Below are 18,978 nucleotides of genomic sequence, written 5' to 3' on the forward strand. Positions count from 1 at the left end.
AAAAGTAATCAAGTTTTGTCTGAAACATTTTTTTAAAACCATTGACAGATGGCGCTGAAATCGAGAAAAATTAAAATTGGGTAGAACTCCGATTTATTTAGAATGATCCGAGAAGAAGGCATCAAATCGATACAAAATGTGCACCAATTCTTTCATTACGCCAAATTAAGCTTTTTTTTTTTTTTTTTTTTTTTTACAAAATCCATCCTATCCACCACAGTTTTTGATGGAGGGAGGTGGAATGGTATTAAAATCTCATTAGGGAACTCTTCACAACTGCATTACTCACCCAACTGTGGCGCTACCATGGCCAAACTGCGAACTATAGCTCAGTATCAAGGTTGGTGCAGTGTGATCAGACATCACTCCAATTTCAGATTATGAACCGTAAACATCGACTGACGAAAGTAAATTATTCTTTAGCAAAACATGGCTCACTATCCTCCTACAGAGATTGTTGATATGATGATAATTTTGATGTGAATGCCATAACAATTACGCTGCAGCTGTACAATTGTATGCGAATTGTTTCCCAAACAGACGACATCCAAGTGAAAACATTATTCGAAATTGCACGCAACGAGCTCGAAATGGATACATGCACCGTCCACTTCGTCATCACTCGTATCCTTACTGTTCTTGCCTGTGTTCAACTGGATCCCGAAATGAGTAGTGCGATTCAGAGACAAACTGGAATACCGAAATCAACTGTTTTGAGGAATTTGAAGGCACATAAATATCATGCGTATCATATCACACTCACACAGGCATTAACGCCGAAAGATATGCAAATACGCATGCATTTCTGCCAGTGGGCCTTGGGAATGGTAAGAGGTGACAATGAATTTTTTTTAGATACGTTATGTTCACCGATGAAACCACATTCAAAAACAGTGGCGAATTAAATCGTCATGATTGCCATTATTGGTCCCCTGTGAATCCACACTGGCACAGACCCTTTGTCAATCAACACAAATGGTTGTTAATGGTGTGGTGTGGAATTTTAAACGGTTACTTGATAGGACCATATTTCTTTTGACCGAAATGTTACTGGGGAATCTTATTTACAACTTCTCTGCTATGATTTGTTGGAGCTAATGGAAGATATTGATTTAGAAACTAGGCAGTGAATGTCGTTCCAACAGGATGTTGCAGCTCCCCTTATGCTAATAATGTGCGGAACATTTTAAATTTACGCTACCCTGGTCGGTGGATAGGATGCGGCGGACCAATTCAGTGGCCTCCACGTTCACCAGACCTAACATCTCCTTAATTTTTCTGGTGGGGTTATTTAAAAAATATTGTGTGTGACAGACAGACCACAACCCGAAACAATATGAAGCAACGCATTCAAAGAGCATGTGCTGCAGCCATACCACAGGATGTGCTGCTTAAAACTGTGGACAACTTTCACAGACGATTGACTTTATGCATTGAAGCAAATGGGGATAATTTTGAACAATTTCTTTGTGGCTAATTTCATTAATTAAGCACCCCAAATTGTGTGAGAACAATTTCTTCATGGCTAATTTCATTAATTAAGCACCCCAAATTGTGTGAGGCAAGGGGACTCACTAATGAAGCACCCCATGGGAACACCATTCTACTATGTCCATGTCGTTGTTCCTGGGTAACGCTAGAAGTAGTATACAGTACATTTTGTACAAAAAAAGCTGAATTTGGCGTAACGAAAGAATTGGTGCACATTTTTATCGATTTGATGCATCTTTCTCGGATAATTCTAAATAAATCAGAGTTCTTCCCCAATGTTACTTTTTTCTCAATTTCAGCGCCATCTGTCAATGGTTTTAAAAAATGTTTCAGTCAAAACTTGATTGCTTTTTTATGGAGAATCCGAAATTGCAATAAAAAATGGGTGTTTCCACTTAGGATTTAAAAGTTGCCACCCACCCCACCCAAGGGGACTGGGGACTGGAGGTCACGTGTAGTATCATTTGATGTCCCCTTTGAGCCTACAAACTTGTCTTACCCTCTATTTTTACCTGATGTATAGTTTTCGAGATAATCTCATCTGAAACTTCATATGGACCACCCCGTATACTGTCCCCAGTGTACTGCACCAGTGCTAAATGGGATAGAGATTAAATGAATATGGTGAGCAGTCTGTGAGGTCCATGAACTAAGATGGCACCAGACAAGCATGATAATGAAGTTTACTGTAAAATTAAAGATACAATCACAATTTGAGAAAAGTTCCACACTGTTGAGTACACCCAGTCCAAAATGAGATAGCAGCCCCATATGTCATTTTTCTACAGGTACTAGGGATTCACATACTTGGCATCTGAATATTCCCACTATACACAGCCACAAAACTGTGGACTACCTAGTGGCCAGTTTGAATAATGGATTGTAGCATCACACAGTTACTACTGAGTGGTATAAAAATTATAACTCATTCTTCAGACCTTCCTCAATTTAGTCATCCAGTAGGCATGAAGCAAATAAATTTCATTGATAGTCCACCCATGTGAGGCATATTTAACATTGGTATCTATTGCAGTACCATATTCAGTTGTTATTGGATTCACGATTGTGTTGGGTGTTTTACGCAGTGCTGCGTCTTTCAGCCTGCAGTACTCAGTGCATATAGCACTCCTAACAAGTAACTATTTGTTCACTCCGTACTTCTGCTTTCTACTTTGAGATTCTAGTGGTGACATTCTTCAGCCAAGCTCCAAGCTTACTTGTGTTGACCCAGCTATTTTTAATATGCATTCAATTTACCATGTTTATATTACTTTTAATATTGGCTGACATTTGATAGAAAGGTAATGTAGTGTAAAATGCAAATTTAAATTAGCCCCACTTAAGCTGGTGCACCAGCCAGAGTACAAAAGTTCTGATTTCCTCTAATACAACAATATACGAAGGATAGATTTGTACTCAGCACATACAGGTGTTGAGTGGCAAGCAGGCACATTAAAAGAAACTGCTAGATATTATTCAGCTGTCACAATTAGTCCTTAATCACACATAGAACACACAAACAAGGCGACTGTTGTCTCTAGCCTTTAAGGCACCTTTAATACATTTCAGCTTGTCTGAGCCTTGGGAGGTGAACTGCAATTGGAATTGTCATTCACAGGAAGTGAGAAGTTAAGATCCAGTTTCTGTGTTATTTTCTGTTGAATATTGGGTCAAAAATTCAACTGAAGTAACAATAAAATGATACATGTAGCATTAAGGTAGCTTTACTTGGTTTTAGGGTAATATAAAAGCAAAGCGAAGAGAAGTGCTGCTCTATTGATATGTAAGTTAATAATGAAATTTCGACCAAAACAGACTTAGATTTGGTCTCAGGCTTTTGGAATGCAGTTTCTGTGCTGGGAAAACATAGGAAATGAAAAACATAATAGAAATACGTACAGGTGGAGTAGTGCGAACTGGTGTTTGATGAGAAGGTAATGTAGTGGATCATTCAGATTTAAATTAGTCTCAGTTTCAGAAAGTAGAGATTGGCACAAGGTGTGGGTAAGGAGCTGGAGGTGACAACTTTTTCCAGGTTTAACTTACATTTCCTTCAGTTACCAGGGGTTTCTTATTTAGCTGTTATTAAGTAGGCACTGTTTGTTTCTTTTTTGTATTCTGATTTCTTCAGTATTTTTGTTTTTTGAATAACAAAATATCTGTGACATAATTTCCATGTTCTTGTGTGCAAATATGGGTACTTATGTGGCCGTAAATTAGTATTTTGAGAAATATTTAATTCACAACCTATAATGATATCATACATCGTAATATGTGTAAAATTTTAAATATTTGTGAATTTTACAAAATAAGTCAATGCACTTGCTCTGTCTAGCCTACATGGTAACTTATGTGTCTGAAAATAAAGTTAAATTATATTTTTAAGTCACAGATTTTTAGGAATGTAAGTGCAGTCAGTAACTGTTCTAATTCTTTTGTATTTCAGTTCATGGGGTGCAAATGCCCCCATTCCTGGAATTTCTTTTCCCATTGTACCTGTACATGTTTTCTCGTTTGTGTACCCTATGTGCCCCTTTCCTTAAGTCTACGGAACTTGCTGAGAGCCTTTTAGCATTTTCTTGCTGTAATTTTGTGACGAGACATTCGTTATCCTGTTTCTCCAATACAGGAAAGGAAATTCCAAGAATGTTGGATCTCATCTGCACGTATATGCTGGAAGACCCTTGGTAACTTGGTTTCATGTGTATATCACATCACCTAGTTTCTTGCATTCTTCACTAGAAGATAAAAGCAGGTAATGTTACAGTGTTTCAGTGCAGTGTCAAGATAAATACTTTAATTTTTTAAAATTTACATAATACAAAGTAACCTCTTATTAATTATTGTTAAAGCAAAGAAGTTGGTCTCTTGATGCTGTGATTGAATTTACAGAAGACAAACCACATGTTAATGCACTTAATCAAATAAATTTAATTGACAAAGTAAATTTGAGCTTTGAGACTATTGAATTTTAGTGTAGTAATTGCAGCTAATTGTAACACATTGTTTGTATATGGGACTTTGGGAGTCATCATCCCACATTCATTCCTGTATGTGTGTGTGTTGCCATCCACTTTGATACTCCTGTTAAAATGCTTTGTGGAAGACCTTATACGGAAAACAGTCCAAAAACATAGTACCAGGCAGCAGCAGACTGATTTTTTTGGTATCACTGTCTATTGTCTCTTATTCATGCAGGTGACTTCCATAATTACTTCTTACTGACATAAAGGAACCAAAGGACGTGAAAGAATATGTATCTATACCCTTTTAGGTTCCTGTCGGATAACTGCTGTCTGGTATGTAAAAGTTCACCGTCTCTTTGTTCTTGTGGACCTTAATAATTATTTTATTCTGTGTTTTACATGCTCTGAATTTAGTTGTAACATGTCTCAGTGGAAGGAGTAGAAGTGCTCTAAGGAAAAGTTATAGTTCAAAAACAAAGTCACATCAAATGGCATAGTTAAGACTGTAACATATGAAAAATAAATTTTGTGTTCAGTGTGTACATGTTATTAAAGTTTGTGCAAAAAGTCATTTTAACACTATAGAAAAAAAATTATTGATGAAGTTTTATAAACAGCCTCATGCTCAGATGGTATGACATTACAACAAACTGTCAAAGTGGTACAGGGCTACTTTGAAGTCTACCAGTCAGGTAGCAATATGGTACCTTGCAGATTACTCAGCTGACTGCATAAATTTTGCTGATTAGCAGATACAAACATTGGAAGTGTCATTTAGATTGGCACCCTACTAGAGTGCACATAGAAATTCTAGTATTGATTTTTTTTGTTCATTGCTGCTTTAAAATTGAATATTAACTACATCTGACAAAGGACACAACCAATATTTTTCCAGAGATTTCGTGCAAGACAGAGACCAATAGCAAACTGCCGACCAGACACACAATCTCTCTCTCTCTCTCTCTCTCTCTCTCTCTCTCTCTCTCTCACCCTTACCCCTCTTCCCCCACTCTCAATCTCTCCCTCACTCCCCCATTCCCCCTCTCCCTCCCCACTCCCTCTCCCACTCCCTCCCACTCCCTCTCCCCTCCCACTCCCCTCCCACTCCCTCTCCCCTCCCACTCCCTCCCCCCTCCCACTCCCTCTCCCCCCCCTCCCACTCCCTCTCCCCCCCCTCCCACTCCCTCTCCCCCCCCTCCCACTCCCTCTCCCCCCTCCCACTCCCTCTCCCCCCTCCCACTCCCTCTCCCCCCCTCCCACTCCCTCTCCCCCCCTCCCACTCCCTCTCCCCCCTCCCACTCCCTCTCCCCCCTCCCACTCCCTCTCCCCCCCTCCCACTCCCTCTCCCCCCTCCCACTCCCTCTCCCCCCTCCCACTCCCTCTCCCCCCTCCCACTCCCTCTCCCCCCTCCCACTCCCTCTCCCCCCTCCCACTCCCTCTCCCCCCTCCCACTCCCTCTCCCCCCTCCCACTCCCTCTCCCCCCTCCCACTCCCTCTCCCCCCTCCCACTCCCTCTCCCCCCTCCCACTCCCTCTCCCCCCTCCCACTCCCTCTCCCCCCTCCCACTCCCACTCCCTCTCCCCCTCCCACTCCCTCTCCCCCCTCCCAATCCCACTCCCGCTCCCCCCCTCCCACTCCCGCTCCCCCTCCCACTCCCTCTCCCCCTCCCACTCCCTCTCCCGCTCCCTCTCTCTCCCCCCCCTCCCGCTCCCTCTCTCTCCCCCCCTCCCGCTCCCTCTCTCTCCCCCCCTCCCGCTCCCTCTCTCTCCCCCCCTCCCGCTCCCTCTCTCTCCCCCCCTCCCGCTCCCTCTCTCTCCCCCCCTCCCGCTCCCTCTCTCTCCCCCCCCTCCCGCTCCCTCTCTCTCCCCCCCTCCCGCTCCCTCTCTCTCCCCCCCTCCCGCTCCCTCTCTCTCCCCCCCTCCCGCTCCCTCTCTCTCCCCCCCTCCCGCTCCCTCTCTCTCCCCCCCTCCCGCTCCCTCTCTCTCCCCCCCCTCCCGCTCCCTCTCTCTCCCCCCCTCCCGCTCCCTCTCTCTCCCCCCCCTCCCGCTCCCTCTCTCTCCCCCCCCTCCCGCTCCCTCTCTCTCCCCCCCTCCCGCTCCCTCTCTCTCCCCCCCTCCCGCTCCCTCTCTCTCCCCCCCTCCCGCTCCCTCTCTCTCCCCCCCTCCCGCTCCCTCTCTCTCCCCCCCTCCCGCTCCCTCTCTCTCCCCCCCTCCCGCTCCCTCTCTCTCCCCCCCCTCCCGCTCCCTCTCTCTCCCCCCCCTCCCGCTCCCTCTCTCTCCCCCCCTCCCGCTCCCTCTCTCTCCCCCCCTCCCGCTCCCTCTCTCTCCCCCCCTCCCGCTCCCTCTCTCTCCCCCCCTCCCGCTCCCTCTCTCTCCCCCCCTCCCGCTCCCTCTCTCTCCCCCCCTCCCGCTCCCTCTCTCTCCCCCCTCCCGCTCCCTCTCTCTTCCCCCTCCCGCTCCCCACTGTTCCCCCCCGCTCCCCACTGTTCCCCCCCCGCTCCCCACTGTTCCCCCCCCGCTCCCCACTGTTCCCCCCCGCTCCCCCCCCCCTCCCCCCCCCCCCCCCCCCCCCCCCGCTCCCTGTCCATGCCCGATCCCTCTCTCCTGCTCCCTCCCCCCCTCCTCCCTTTTCCCACAACTGTCTCACATGGCCTGAATAACGGGAAACAAGTTATATTTTTTACTCGAAATTATTAAAAATTTTATCATTGTGCAGAACAAAGAAAGTATTATTTGGTGTGTTCCCATAGAAATCATATAGAAAATATCCAGAATGAATAATTTTGGGAAATATTTGCCCAGAGTACAGTATTGTAGTAAAGTGTAAAACTATTGGTTTTGGGTGGATAAATCATTTGTCTACAATGTTTTAAAACAGAAAAGATACTGCACATGTTCATATTAACGAAACAGTAAAGTAATATAACCAAAAAGGTGTATTTATCTAATATAAGCTTAGCTTTCAGGGAAGAGCAGATGTTTCGCAGTCACATTATCATTTTGGTTTGAGAGGTCTATTCAAGAAGTGAGTGTCTTCTGTGGATTTGAAGTGCACTTGAAAACCTGAAAATTAGCTGGCTCTTAGAATTCTAAGTCCAGCCACCAGCATGATCTGGCAACACTGCAAGGTGCAGAAGAACCTGGAGGAAGTGTTGTCCCACTCAAGATGCTACAGTGCTCTATTTGCTTGTGGACTAGTAGTGAATGTCGCGCAGTGTAGATGCAAAGTCACAGGGGAGACATATCGTATGGGATGAGAGGAACCATCTCACCCTGTCCCCAGACCTAGGATTCTGGGCGACTTTTCTGAACTCTCCCCATTGTCTAAACCTCACCAGTCTTTCTTTTTCTTCACTCTTCCTTGCCCTTCAGTCCTTCTGTTGTGAAGGAAGTGTGTTGGCTCCTAAAGCTTGCAGATTTCAGTACCTTTATATGTGTGTTCTCCTGTTGCCACTTGGTGACTAGATTTTCTGTTTCTTCAATTACATTGTACCTCGTCTTAAGTTCAAATGCTTTTTAATTTATTCCAAGCTTTTCTTAATGTGGTTGTCTTAACTAAACTCCATGCTTCTGCCACTGCTGAAGAGCAGTCTTTTAACTTCAATTTTTGAAAGTGAGCTGTAATGCCTTCCTTTACTAAACTTATGCTCAAGTTTCACACAGAGCCTTCCAGGGAAGGCCAGTCTCATCTGTCATTTATAAAAGCTCAGAGGCATAAGATTCTGCTCCAATTTTTAATTTTTCAGTGAAATTTCATGCTGATTTTGGGTCAGCTTAAAGTTTTACACCACTTAAATTCAGCTCACGAATACTGTGCCTTGCTTGAAATTCCATAGCCAACCATTACTCACTTTAAGTGAAGCTAAAAAGTTTTACTTATGTACAGACAATTGGCCCTGAAAGAGGGTTTCCCATTGTTTCCTGCTCTAAAAATCACTGGAATACGGCCTTCTCAAGCAATACTGCAAGAACGAAAAGTATAATCTACACAGTGATTACAGTATACTACTGTAGAAAGCAATTATATTAAAGAGCTGTTCAACTTAAAGTATGCTTAGGACAGAGAACCCAAAATTATAAGAAGTTCACCTAATCATTGTGATGATTTTCTACATAGCACCTTAGTCAGTACAGAATGTCCGTGATGGTATTGTACAAATGATGCCTCTTGACTACCACAAATTCTTCTGAGAATTTTGGAGGTGTAATGTGATGGCACAGACCAGTAGACGGTTTTAGATTTTGTAGGCACTGCCCATACACTGCTGGTGCTACATTTACATGACTAATCAGCATTTCACATTTAAGTGCCAGACAGAGGGTTCATCGGACCAATTTAGACTATTTTTGCGCCATTCCACTCTTGAACAATGTGGGGGAGAAAAATATTTCCTTATGAGCTTTAGTTCCTCATATTTTGTTAAGATTATTTTTCCCTCTCTAGGTAGGCAGCAACAAAATATTTTTCACACTTGCAGGAGAAAGTTGGTGATAGAAATTTTGTGAAAAGATTTTGCCACAACAGAAGTGCCTTTGTTTTAATTATTGCCATCCCAACTCGCATATTATATTCATGACTCCCTCTCCCCTATTTCATGATAATATAAAAGGAGCTGCCCTTCTTTGAACTTTCCGATGTCCTCTGTGAATCGTATCTGGTACTGATTCCATACCAAGCAACAGTACTCCAGTAGAGGACAGAGAAGCAAAGTGCAGGCAGTCTCTAATGGAAATGTGTAAATCATTTTGCAGTTGATTCGATCAGATGATGACTTTCAGATTATAAATGACAGCATCACCTGCAAACAATCTGAGGGCAGCTCAAATTGTCTCCTAAATTGTTCACATAAATTGGGAGCAGGAGAGGCCCTATAACACTTCCTTGAGGAACGCCAGATATCACTCGATGACTTTATGTCAATTTACTATGAACTGTGGTCTTTCTGACAGGAAATCGCAACTGAGAACAATGCTCCATAGGTACACAATAGCTTGTGAGGACCAGTGCGAAAAGCCATCTAGAAATCATTACTTTCAGCGAATTAAGAGGTAGTTATGTTTCACAAGAATGGTTTTTTCCTAATTCGAGCTGACTTTGTGTCAATAAATAGTTTCCCTAGAGGTTATTCCTAATTTTGAGCTCTGTACGTGTTTCAAAATCCTTCTGCCTATCAATGCCAGTGATAGTGTCTTATAATTCAGGGGATTCCCCTATTTCTTTTCTTGAGCATTGCCGTGGCCTGAGCAACTTTCCTGTATGCAGGTACTGATCTTCCGTCGAGCAGTGGTTGTACATGATTGCTAAATAAGGAGCTATTGTATCAGCGTACTCTGAAAGAAACTTTATTGGTGTACAGTGTGGATTGGAAGACTTCTTTATTTAGTAATTAAAGTTGCTGCACTATACCAAGGATGTCTGAGACAGCGAACTCTCACTACTTTAACAGTGGTCAGTGTTGGCCAGCTTACAGTGTAGTTTATTGAACATGACAGTAAATTTAAGAGAAATTAACCATCAATATATTGTTTAACATTGTCTAAAACACTCTGACAATGCTCAGATAGTTGACCAATTGTGCACCAATGAAAACCCACGCGTTAGCAGTTAGCAGATGTTGTCAACCCAAGTTTGAAGTGCATTTTTGTCAGGAAAGGAATTTGCATGATGGTAGTTCAATGAGGAATGAAATATGTGAACATTTGAAGGCACAAGATCTGACGAGTAAATGTGTGAGGGATGATTCTGTAGATATTTCTGTTTGTGAAATTGGCACAGTGCATCACCAAGGACTAGCAATACTTGATGAAGCTTTATCGGCCACTTCTCTTACATTGTGTCCCAGTTGTTGGCATTAAACGCCAGCTGCAATGGACACACACATGGCAAGGAGTTTGCTGTGCACAACACCCTTTTTTTCTGCCATTGGATGCAAAATATTACATGTTCACGCTGCCTTTGTGTGAGTAATGTCTTTTGTTAGAACTTGACCATTAATTTCTTCTTGAGAAGTTAACATAAAGGCATCATAACTTGTCACCAGTAACAACACTGCATAGGATTGCACAATGAGTGGGTTGATGACGTTCAAACAAAAATGCCCTTCGATGTGTGTGTGGTTTTTTTTTTTTTTTTACACCTGACTTCAGAACTGTGCCTGTTGATTGCAGATGTGGCATAAAAGTTAAATGGTCCCAATTCATCACATACATCAATTGTAGAGACTTCCTAAATCCAGGAAATGCCAGAACAGTCTGTCTCAAAATGATAAAATCATTTTCTGCCAGGATTTGTCAGATAGCATTCACCTCACAGATTACACAAATGTTGCAAGCTGCCCCTGCTGTTTTCACACCTCTTTCAAATGCAAAGTGAACAATATGTCGCAAGATTGCCCCTTCCCCTTTTTCCACTTCTGACTTTATTTTATAATGCTTAATAACTTTCATGAGATTAAAGTATACAAAATACAGTTTCTAACTACATGATATATACTAGAACCTCAAATAACAAAAGGGCAGTTGATCAAATTCTCGTAGTAAACTATGTATGATGTGTAACTGCATGTTGTTCCCTCAGTTTATAGAATTTATTTTGCATGAAAAATCAGATAACATGCTTATGAATGCAGAAATGTGCTCAAGATGCACCATGTTCATCCGTTCAGATGGTGTCAGGTGGCAGATTGCCAGTGGCCGCTGTAGGGTGAGGAAAGCGTCAAGCATAAACTGTTCTAATCTTGATGCAGTCTCGAGCTCTTTTGTGGAAGGATTTACCCATACCGGCGGGTTGGAGAGTGAATGGAACTGCCTTTTGAGGGGGTTTCATTAGACCGATAACTTTAGCAGACACATTAAATATGCTTAAAAAAACAGTGAAATGATTAGGCTTGAACTCTGGACTTCATGACTACACTGCACGACGTTTACCTCTAGACCAGGTGCAGCTATTGTACTGCAGCAACTTGAGGGGTAGATAACATTTCCTTCAGACACTCCTGCATCCTACAGTGTTGTCAGATCATGCAGATCGCTGGACTTTGAATTCTGAGCGGTGGTAAATTTTTGTGCTCTTGGGTGAACATTTCACATTTAAACCTACACTGTTCACATAACAGAATTTTGTAGGATTTTCAGTTATAGGTAATGTTTTGAAATGTGATTATAGTAGTAGAGTGGTTTCAATATGTGAATTGGATAGATTCATACTGGCCACAGAGGAGTTAGTGGCAGATAGGCACATTTAAAAGCATACTGCTGAAAAAAATCAGATAGAATGAAGGATTTTGTTTGAAAGCTGAGATTTTCCAGCAGTATGCCTTCAAATGTTTCTGTCTCCCACTTGAAATCCTCTGTGGTGAATAGCAATCTGTTGGATTCGTACAGTTATTCCGTTCTGGATTTTTGATTAGTAGAGGAGCTGATCGTGCTAAATGGAATACTACCAGATACTGTACAGGGGATGAAATTTTTAGTGTGTTTGATAGTATGGGGGGCATTAAAGGAAAAAAAACAGATGCCTAAAAAAGGGGAGGGAGCCTGTAAGCAAAACTCTTCATGTAACTTTATATTAAGAGTATTGTTTGGCACTGTTGAAGCATTTGTCCCACTACATTGGGATGGTGAATGGCTGTCTTGTAATATTTCTTGCACTACATTGTGAACCAGTTCCAAAATGTACTGCATGTTGATCTTGTAAGAGCTGATCATTTGCCTCTGAGAGCCTTGATTAGCTCATCAAAAATGCCATAATCACCAGGAGATAGGTCCGGATTGTATGGAAGGTGAATGAGAGCCTCCCATTTGAATGTTTGCAAGAGCTCATTTACTAAGTTGAGTGTACGGAGCCTTCCATTTTTGTAAACAAGAATGGCTCCTCAGATGAGTTGCCCTTGTCATATTGATTTGATTGCTTTGTGAAGGGTGGACAGTGTTTGTGAATATCGCTGTGCATTCTCCATTGTTCAATGCTGCTGGAACTCAATAAGTAGCCGTCCCTTTTGGCCAAAAAGGTGGCAAGCATAAACTTTTCCGCACTTGCGTTGATGGCGTTGAATTTTTTAGATGATAGCATCACTGCATGCTTCCAGTGGAGACTATGGTTTTGATTGGAGTTCAAAGTGGTGATACCGTGTCTCATCTCCATTGACCACACATGGCAGGAACTCACTCTCTTTCATGACATAGCATTTCGGATGTTCAAGAGAGTCAACATGCTTCCTTTACTGGTTGGAGACTGCGAGGCACACATTGGCTACATGGTTTGTGAAATTTCATATTGTCTTTAATGATGATATGAACACTACTCCATCCGACCTCTGTGGCAATGGCTGCTACCATAACTTGTCAGTCTTGAACGCTGAGGGCATTTACCTCCTGGACAATGCCACCTTTAATTCCCTGTGATATTCCAGACCATGCATAATTGCCAGACAAGGTCTATCCTTCCCTGAGCTGTATGTGTCATGCCTTCACCCTTGCAACAGACATGCAGTGCTCAGTATTCTTGTGCCACTCTAAGACGAATTTCTGTTCCCTGCACTCCTTCCACTGTCAGGAAATGTGCTACACCCTTTTACTGTTCCTTTGAAGGCTTGATGCCATTGTTTTCAGTATGGCTGAGTACAGTGGATGGTTGATGTGTGTGCTTGCTCACAGTCATTGGGGGTGGGGGTGCAACGTGGCCCTCTAGCAGAGTGTTTGAGCATCAGATCTATTATAGGGACTGTATCTTCTGCAGAGAACGACATTAGGATCCATTTAATAGTTTCTATTTACAGCCTCCAGCTAAGTTGTGTTTCAATGCACCTTATTCCAGTCTGTTTCTTTTTTAATTCACCTTATAAGTGGAAGCAATAACTTTGTAATATGAGAAAGTGTCATTTCGTTTGGAGACAGTACATTGTGTTTCAGGTGCATAGACTTTTCTTTTCAAAAAGTCTAAAATTAAAGGATACTACATACAGCAGAAATTGGCTTATTTTTTTCGTAGTAAGTGATTACAATACTCACTGAAATTAAATGTGGATATTGCTAAAAAATAAGTTCCATTATTCATCAATATTAAATGTGGGATTAGTAAGACTGGAAATAAAAATATCAAGAATTAAATAAATCTGGGTAAAAAGTTTAATGAAAATATTGGAAAACGAATGACAACATTGCTAAGCTTAAAAGAACCAAGTCATTGTGGGACTGTAGCAAATTCAGCTGTTGTCCAAACTCTTAGTTCTCTTGAACTTCTCTAATGTCTTGTAAGCATTCTCCTCCTCCATCGTAAGGCATCTTTGGACCTGCTCCCTTCATTTTCCATTAAGAGCTTTTGGTCAGTATTTAATCAAGAGTAGCAAGAGTAGTTGATGCTGTTTCAATAAAATGAAAAAGTAGTGTAGAATGTGCCTCATGATTTTTTTGGGGGGGGGGGGGAGGGGGGGGGGGAGAGAGAGAGAGAGAGAGAGAGAGAGAGAGAGAGAGAGAGAGAGAGAGAGACTTGTACTCCTGTTAGGTACATATCTTATGCTTCTTTTGTATCCTGGGAGGTGTTCTGAATTTTTATCTCACTTGTAATATGCTGTTTCCCACTTTTCATCGTGTTACCTTTGTTTTTGCCATCAAACTGTAAGTTGTCAGCTGCATATCTTTTCTTATACTGTACTCTTTTCAGTCCTGTGTGAATAGATCAGGAGTTTCCATCAGCATTAACTATTAGTGAGGCTACTAGCTAATGGACTTTGACTGATTTTATGCTGTCTATATCATTCAACCTTACTGCCAGGAAAAGAGGGATAAATTATAAAAAAGTTAATGAAGTTTCAGAAAGAATTACTGTATCCCAGGGACATGGAAAAACTAGGGCTTAATTGTGAGCGTATTGTCATCATTTAATGCGAGAGAAATGGCTTTATCACAAGCTGTTTTCAGATTCATTCTTTTTCATTTGTGTTACCCATTTGTACTGCCACATGTATAACATTTATTTCCAGTGTCAAGACATCAAAAAATATGTAGTTTTATTTTATTTCAGATTTCAGAGAAACGGAAAAAGCTTAAGAAAGAAGGCAAAGATCCAAGAATTGATGAGGATGACCCTGCAAATTACAAACATGCTGTATATGTAATGACGATGAAATTGTTTGCGGATATGGAGCGAAAGAGACGGGACCTAGAACAGCGAGAAATGGAAGAAAGAAAACGTAAACGTGAACAGGAAATTGAAGAAGAAGAAAAGGCAAATTTGGAGAGAGAATGGCAGAAGAATTTCGAAGTTAGTTGTGCTGTAATTTTTTTGGATTATTGAAAATATGCTAAACTTCAGCAAAGAGTTTGCTGCAAATATAACCTCTGACTATTTTGAATTCACAATTTTAGTGAAACTGATTCACTTTAGTTAACTGGAATTGTATTTAACAGGAAACTGGTTTGAGTACTGATTTAGTTATCTTGATACAAGTACATCATAAAATATTAAAATAGGTTTTGTCAGTATAAATATAAAATCAGTTGATATAGTTTGTGCCCCACAGAATTGGTGGTTTTTCTTTGTGTTGCTACAGTTTGACATTTTACACGTGCAGTTGCTGTAGTATATAAACTTCATAAGCAGCTTACTGAAATGAGACAATCTCGGTATGCTGCAGATTTATAGTAGAGAGAGATCTTCAGTTTCAAAAATTTTAAATTTTTCGTACATGATGTGCATTTGTGATTTTCATTTTGATTTTGTAATGTGTTTTCTTCGTTGTTAATGTTGACTCTCATAATTCTCTTTCTGTTGTAGGAATCTCGACAAAATCGTGTTAACAGCTGGAAAGCTTTCCAGGCCGGGAGCTCCGGATCAGGAAAAGTTAAAAACAAGAAGTTTAAAGGGACATTCAAACCCCCAAAGCACAAAGCAGAGTCTAGATAATGGATATTGCAGATTACATCAAACAGTTAATTACTTTTATTTCATACATCGGTAAAACTTGTATATCATTCTTCGTAGCATTTTCATCCATGTGTTTTCAGGATACCTTTTATTAGTTCCCTTGGAACAACCTGTGTATAAATACTTGTCACTGATTTCCTTATGTTTGCTATTGTGTTTACAAAAGTAAAATGCTAATTGACTAATTAATAGTTTTCATAAATGTGTGCTGCTTTTATTTGAAATTGTGGATTTTTCCTGATTGTGGCAATTCTTGAAGACATCTGTTTTTGCGAAGGACGATTCAGGTGGGGAGAGGGGCTTAAGAGAATATTCTGTCTAGAAGTTGTTACGAGCTGAATTGCTGAAAAATTTCCATAACATCTCACTGAAGATTGTGCACACAGTATTAAAAGAACTTTCTACCTGTCAGTCTTGACTGACTGACTGGTGTTAAATTTTGTGCGCTCTTTGCCAAGCTGAATTTTGGGATTAAAAAAAATTGTGTATAAGTGTTGAAGTAATCAAAATGGAAGTCTGGTAGTCGTCTGTTATGGATTTACTTTGTCAGGATGATAATAGAGTAGAGAAAAATCTAGTTTTTACTTACGAATGACATAGGTGTTTTGATGTCAGAATTTTCTTGATGTAAATTATTGTATTAGCAAACTTCCCAAATGTCTCAGATAATTTGTGCTAATACGTATATTGTTGCAATAACAGCTAACCCTTTATGTTGAAAAATGTTTTGATAATAAATTTTAATTGAACTATCCACAAAATGTTTACAAATAACTGCAGCATTTTTTCAGCATTAATGTGCCACAAAATTGTAATGTTGTGTTTAGTATTTCTGTAAATTTTATTGGCACCTATCGTACATCAAATACCTTAAAACAAGAAAGAGGTTTGGTTCATGTAGCAGTTTGCGTTTGTTCATCGTTCATAGGTAAAATCTCAGTACAAGTCATTTTCACAAACTTCCATCAAATATTATGAAACCAAAAACTTTCAAAACTGAAACTGTCTTAAGTCAGCAAGTTCACAGACTTTTGACTAGTACCATATATTGTGTGAATGTGAATAAGTTTTACTGACTCTACAGTGTGTCTCCAGGAGTTGTGTTTCTCAGGTCTTGTTTTAACAGGCTGTATGGAATACTTGATAATATTGGACCATTGAGCTCAGTATTTGATGGTTTGTCAGATACTTATAAAGTTTTGGCTTCTTCCCATTTTCCAGTATTGTCAAATGGGCGTTAGCATCATGGTAAGGTGACAAAAACTATTGTACAGACAAAAGTAGTATTTAATGTTTTTATGTAAATTACAGTTTGTTTGAAAATCTTGAATACTGAAATTCGAATGACCAGTATTAATACTGCAGAAGAAAGGAAACAATCACTGCGTACCTTGGATTACTTATCACACAAAGTGTGTCCTCTTGTTGTAAAAATGCTTTAGTCTGAGAAAAATGAAAGTACACAAAACACTATATGTAATTATTTGATCATTCTGCTGAAGTTTGCATTGTTAGACATCATCTTGAATGTGTGCCATAGTGTACAGTTGTTCATTTTATTGTATCTTTTTGAACCCTTCAGTAATTTTGCACATATTGCACATAGTATGTGATAACTTTATAGAATGGTGTGGCATGTTTTCTTTAAAATACAGGAGAGGACTCGTAGGCATTGATTACTATTAATAAAACTTTGTGAATTGGTGTACCTAAAGATATACTTGCTACCTGGTAATTGTTTCTGCAGTTTGTGGAAGAGGCTGACATTACGTCCTGAGTTTTGGCTGTGTGTGGTGTCCTGTTGAGAAAGCCAAAATAAAAATGTAGTAAAGAGAGGTGTTACATGAATAAGAGAAACTTCCACAATTCCTACTTTCTCTTTAGTCTCCTGCAGATGGAACTTGCAAGGGCAGTATGTTTTTGCTTTGTTATAATCAGGTTGCCAACTGGCATGTTGTTGCCGAATATTACCTGCTTTATTTGTAGAAATACTGAAGTATCATCAGACATTTAAGTTTCCTTTTATTGTATATGACAAAGGACTAAATACACATGTGTGATATGCCACAATCGGAACATTTGAGACGGATGATACTTAGGTGATGCCCAGTGTGTCATTTCAAATGTTTGTTTTACTTTGAAAGAAACCCCTTTTGTGACTATTTTAGCATTTACTGGGTTAACGTTAATACAGAATAAGTTTTAGGTTACCTAGCTTAGTCATATGTGAGAACTGTACTTACTGTCAAAATTTTGTATATGCTCTCTGATGTATTCCTCCAGAGGTCTGTAAAATCGGTTTTGTATTATTGTAATAAATATCAATAACAGAGGACCTCTTCATATTTACCATTCTTCCCTTCCCGACTAATCAACAAGCTATGTTTATCAGAGAATGTGATACATTTTGGTATGGAATGACCATTACAAATTTTTTCAATCAACTAAGAAGAGAAATTACGAAGGAAGTATGTAACTCACCACATAAAGGAGGCAGTGAGTCGCAAACAGGCACAGTGAAAAGAACTGCTAAAATATTAAACTTTCGGACAAGTCCTTCTTCCTAAACAGAAGACATTCATGCAAGCACAACTCACACATATACGTGGTCACTGTATCCAGGTGCTGGAGCCGCAGTGCCCAGTGACTCTCTCTCTCTCTCTCTCTCTCTCTCTCTCTCTCTCTCTCTCTCTCTCTCTCTCTATCTCTGCACGTGTGTGTGTATGTTTCAGAAGATTGTCTGAAAGTTCAAATATTTTAGCAGTCCTTTTAATTGTTCAGACTTGGATTTTCCATTGTTTGAAAAGGAGTCTGTAAGATATAATGGGCGAAAACGTATCCCTATACACCTATCCCCTTCACTCCATTACCCATTTCTAAATGAAATATTCTGCTTTTAAGCAAGCTGCTAATTATTGATGCATGAAACCAGTCATAATGGATGGTTAAAAATTTCCTTGAAATGTTAAATCTTTCTTATTAAAATAAAATTCTTAGAAGTTGTCTTTATTAATAATACTCTTCTCAACTCATCTAAATCTTCCAATAAATAAGATTCTTAAACACTGTAAACGAGGTTTGTTTTCACCACAATGTCTCCCTTCAGAACAACTTTTCTGTGACTGAACCATTTCTTAAAGACTGGAAAGTGGTTACAAGGTATCGTATCTGGGAATTTATGGGTGACAGTGACAGTAAATGTTCTGCTTTGTCCATGGCAATTGTAGATGAGAGTAGATGTATTGAAATAGTGAAAATTTCTTTTCCTTCACAAAATGAGATCAGCTGGAAAGATTTATCAAGCAAGCGGGTGTAATTTATACCTGAAGTCACTTTTGTTTTCAAATTATTTGATCTACTTGGGTGTCCAAGGTCAGTGTGGAAGAAGGTGATGGAAAAGGTAATTTGATGCAAAAATATTTATATCCAACAATGGAAAATACAGGATGGAATGTAACGATGTTATGAGAAGGATAGTTGCTACTCACCATATAGCGGAGATGCTGTGTTGCAGATAGGCACAAAAAAAAAACCAAGCTCTGTCAGAAACTGAGCTTTTGGCCAACAATACCTTCGTCAGAAATACACAACGTACACA

General features: G+C 40.4%; 1 protein-coding gene across 1 annotated transcript in view; it reads left to right on the forward strand.

Annotated features, from left to right (window-relative positions):
* Positions 1 to 17,715, forward strand: part of LOC124619195 (dnaJ homolog subfamily C member 8) — a 78,865-nt gene extending 61,150 nt beyond the window's left edge. The window contains exons 5-6 of the mRNA XM_047145417.1: positions 14,478 to 14,717; positions 15,231 to 17,715. Coding sequence (XP_047001373.1) covers positions 14,478 to 14,717; positions 15,231 to 15,359 — 369 coding nt within the window. The 3' untranslated portion in view covers positions 15,360 to 17,715. The remainder of the gene's footprint in view (positions 1 to 14,477; positions 14,718 to 15,230) is intronic.
* The last annotated feature ends 1,263 nt before the right edge of the window (positions 17,716 to 18,978 follow it).

The sequence above is a fragment of the Schistocerca americana genome, chromosome 1 (assembly GCF_021461395.2).
Source record: "Schistocerca americana isolate TAMUIC-IGC-003095 chromosome 1, iqSchAmer2.1, whole genome shotgun sequence".
Taxonomy (NCBI): domain Eukaryota; kingdom Metazoa; phylum Arthropoda; class Insecta; order Orthoptera; family Acrididae; genus Schistocerca; species Schistocerca americana.